Source organism: Aquila chrysaetos, chromosome 5 (assembly GCF_900496995.4).
Source record: "Aquila chrysaetos chrysaetos chromosome 5, bAquChr1.4, whole genome shotgun sequence".
NCBI classification, from domain to species: domain Eukaryota; kingdom Metazoa; phylum Chordata; class Aves; order Accipitriformes; family Accipitridae; genus Aquila; species Aquila chrysaetos.
In genome coordinates, this window is record NC_044008.1 from 70,563,589 (window position 1) to 70,566,971 (window position 3,383).

Below are 3,383 nucleotides of genomic sequence, written 5' to 3' on the forward strand. Positions count from 1 at the left end.
TAGCTTAACACAACGTGACTGATCTAATTAGACACGACGCGTCCCAGCAGCTGCACGCCAGCCTGGGAACTCAAATAGGCCCCTTCAGGTGATAGCAGCTTTGCATGGTCCTTCCACCCATAGCAGCTGATTAAAAACATATATATTTTCAACCTTGAAGCTGAACCCCTACCACAGCCCCTCGGGGGGGTCACCCAGGCCAATGTGACACCGTGTGGGGCACAGGCAGTGCTGAGCCCCATGGGACCCCTGCAGCCAGGGGCAAGCTCCAGCCCTGCCTGCCCCAGCCAGGACCCGGCACTGGTGATGGAGCTCCGTGAAAGCACTTCCAGCATCACTGTGGAGCGGCTCAAGAAGGGGGCCAACAAGAGTAAGCAGGTGGATCTCCAGCTCGTATTTGCCCTTAACCCTCACCTGGCGCCAAGGAGCATGTCCATGACCAGCATTGAGGCCCCACTATCAGCAAAAGGGGACCAGAGCCTGCCGAGTGAATGGCTGTCACAGCCCATCAAAGTCAAGAAGCCATCTGGGGACAGCAGGGGCCCCGTGGCTGCCCGGTCTGGCTCCAGGGGCTGCAGACCCAGGGGGACATCACCATTTGGGCGGCAGTTAGAAAGGCTGCGAGAACACTGGGAATGCTGGCGGCTGGAGATGCGGGAGCAGCAAGCCCAGCAGGCCACTGCTTCACTCCACCCCGGGACAGATGTGATGGCCACGATCCAGAAGTGCCACAGCCACCTGGACTGCGAGGCATTGCGGGCCACCACGCCATGCCGGCCCCATCGCATCTGCATGTGTGTTCGGAAGCGGTCACTGAACCTACGGGAGGCTAAGCTCAACGAATTCGATGTAGTGACAGTCCTCTGCCATGACTTGGTGATGGTGCACGAAGCTAAGCAGAAGCCGGACCTCACCAGGTCTTCCGCTTTGACCATGCTTTTGATGATTGTGCCACCAATGCGCTGGTGTACAGGCACACTGCCCAGCCCCTGGTGGAGACCATTTCCAGGGCAGTATGGCTACCTGCTTCGCCTGTGGCCAGGCAGGGAGCGGCAAGACGCACACCACGAGGGGAAGTTTCTCTACCAAGAACTCTGAGCCCTCCTGTCGTGGTTTAACCCCAGCCAGCAACTAAGCACCACGCAGCCACTCACTCACTCCCCCCCAACCCAGTGGGATGGGGGAGAAAATCAGGAAAAGAAGCAAAACCCGTGGGTTGAGATAAGAACGGTTTAACAGAACAGAAAAGAAGAAACTAATAATGATAATGATAACACTAATAAAATGACAACAGCAATAATGAAAGGATTGGAATGTACAAATTATGCGCAGTGCAACTGCTCACCACCCGCCGACCGGCACCCAGCTAGTCCCCGAGCGGCGACTCCCCGCCCCCCCTTCCCAGTTCCTATACTAGATGGGACATCCCATGGTATGGAATACCCCGTTGGCCAGTTTGGGTCAGGTGCCCTGGCTGTGTCCCCTCCCAACTTCTTGTGCCCCTCCAGCTTTCTCGCTGGCTGGGCATGAGAAGCTGAAAAATCCTTGACGTTAGTCTAAACACTACTTAGCAATAACTGAAAACATCAGTGTTATCAACATTCTTCTCATACCTAACTCAAAAACATAGCATTCTACCAGCTACTAGGAAGACAGTTAACTCTATCCCAGCTGAAACCAGGACACCTCCAGAGAGATCTCTGTCCTGGTTGCCGAGGATGTCTTCCACAGGCTGCAGGACCCCAGCTGCCAGAAACTGGAGCTTTGAGTCTATGGGGCCGCCTTTGAGATTTATGGGAGCAAAGCGTTTGACCTTCTGAACTGGAAGAAGCAGCTGAGAGTGCTGGAAGATGGTAAACAGCAGATCCAAGTGGTGGGCCTGTGGGAGGAAAAAGTTACCAGCGTGGAAGATGTCATCAAGCTAATTGAAACGGTTAGCAAGTGTTGCACGTCAGGCAAGACCTCTGCCAACACTCACTCCCCCTGGAGCCATGCCGTCTTCCAGATCACACTCAAAGAAGAGACGGCATTTGTATGGCAAGTTTTCCTCGATTGATTTGGCTGGGAATGAGCGAGGAGCTAACATCTCCACTGCAGACAGGCAAACAAGGCTGGAGGGGGCTGATACTAATAAAAGCCTCTTGGGACTCAAAGAGTGTATCCAGGTATTGAGGCATAACAGAGCCCACGCCCATTCAGGGCTAGCAAACTCACCCAGGTCCTGAGGGACTCGTTTATAGGGGAAAACTCTGTACCTGCATGATTGTCACTATCTCTCCAGGAATGAGATCCTGTGAGCACATCCTTAACACCCTACGGTATGCCAGCCATGTGATGGAGCTGGTGGTGAATTTAAATTCCGTTGGACAGCCCTGTCAGGAGGTGTTCAGGTTCCCATGTCAGCCGAAAGATGTGAAGAAACCGTGGACTATGCAGAACTGTCCCAGGACAGCAGAGTTACAGCTATTTGGGGTACAGGCAGACAAGGAAGTCTCCCCTCAGTTATTTACTTTCAGTACTGGGGGGGAAACACAGAAGAGAAAAGAGGTGGATGAGAAAATGCTTCTGGAGAAGCATTGGGAAGCTCTGTGACGGTTGAAAGTATTCTTAGAAGCGGCTGGGGAAATAGACTACAATGTAGATTTTTACGCTGCACAGTTTGAATCAGTTCTGGGTCAAAAAACTGGCATCCTGACCAAGATCCAAGAAAAAGTCAGATTATTCCGGTCAGCTCTTTGCAAGGAAGAACGGGGCAGCAACCAGAGCTGCACGAAGAGATCCTGTATGCCGTAAGCTGTGCTGGAGACTCCTGAACCCTGAAACTGCTGCAAAATGAGAGCTGTTATGATGCCACTGTGTAAACTGCCCCACAACTCAAATGCTTAAAAAATCTTAAATAGTGTCTCCAGGGATATTTTGGTTGGTTTTGTTCTTGAAAATAGTGGGTTAGACACATAGGAAAATACTACAGTGTTGTTTCCAGGTATTTTTCACTGTAGAAAGCAAAAATGTGCAGTTGTGAGGATCTAACTTGTAGGAAAAGGCAAGAATTTACAAAAAAAGTACCTCACCTCATCTGGGCAGGTTTTTTCCTCATGCTTGTAATATATATATATACACATATACGCACACACATATATATGTACTTGCCTAGATGGAGGCTGCTTCAGAGTTGTGTCAAACTGCACCAAAATGAAAGTCGCGTACCCCGGGTAGGAGACATTTTGAGTGATTTTAAAAGGCGTTAGAGTGCAAAGCACTGTCATTTCTGAGTGTGATATATTTGGGAAATTAGGGTTATTTTGTCATGGTGTAAGCAGTGGCTTTTTTATAGCATCAGCTCACTTTTTTTCCTCTCTCCCTCTCTATCTTTCTTTCTTAAC

The 3,383-nt window shown here is 50.6% G+C and overlaps 1 protein-coding gene across 1 annotated transcript; it reads left to right on the top strand.

Annotated features, from left to right (window-relative positions):
- Positions 1-240: 240 nt before the first annotated feature.
- KIF2B (kinesin family member 2B) lies at positions 241-2,793 on the top strand. The gene is given in 8 exon segments (XM_041123482.1): positions 241-910; positions 913-999; positions 1,002-1,106; positions 1,695-2,014; positions 2,016-2,187; positions 2,190-2,249; positions 2,252-2,398; positions 2,456-2,793. Coding segments are annotated over 8 exon segments (1,899 nt in total).
- Positions 2,794-3,383: the final 590 nt, after the last annotated feature.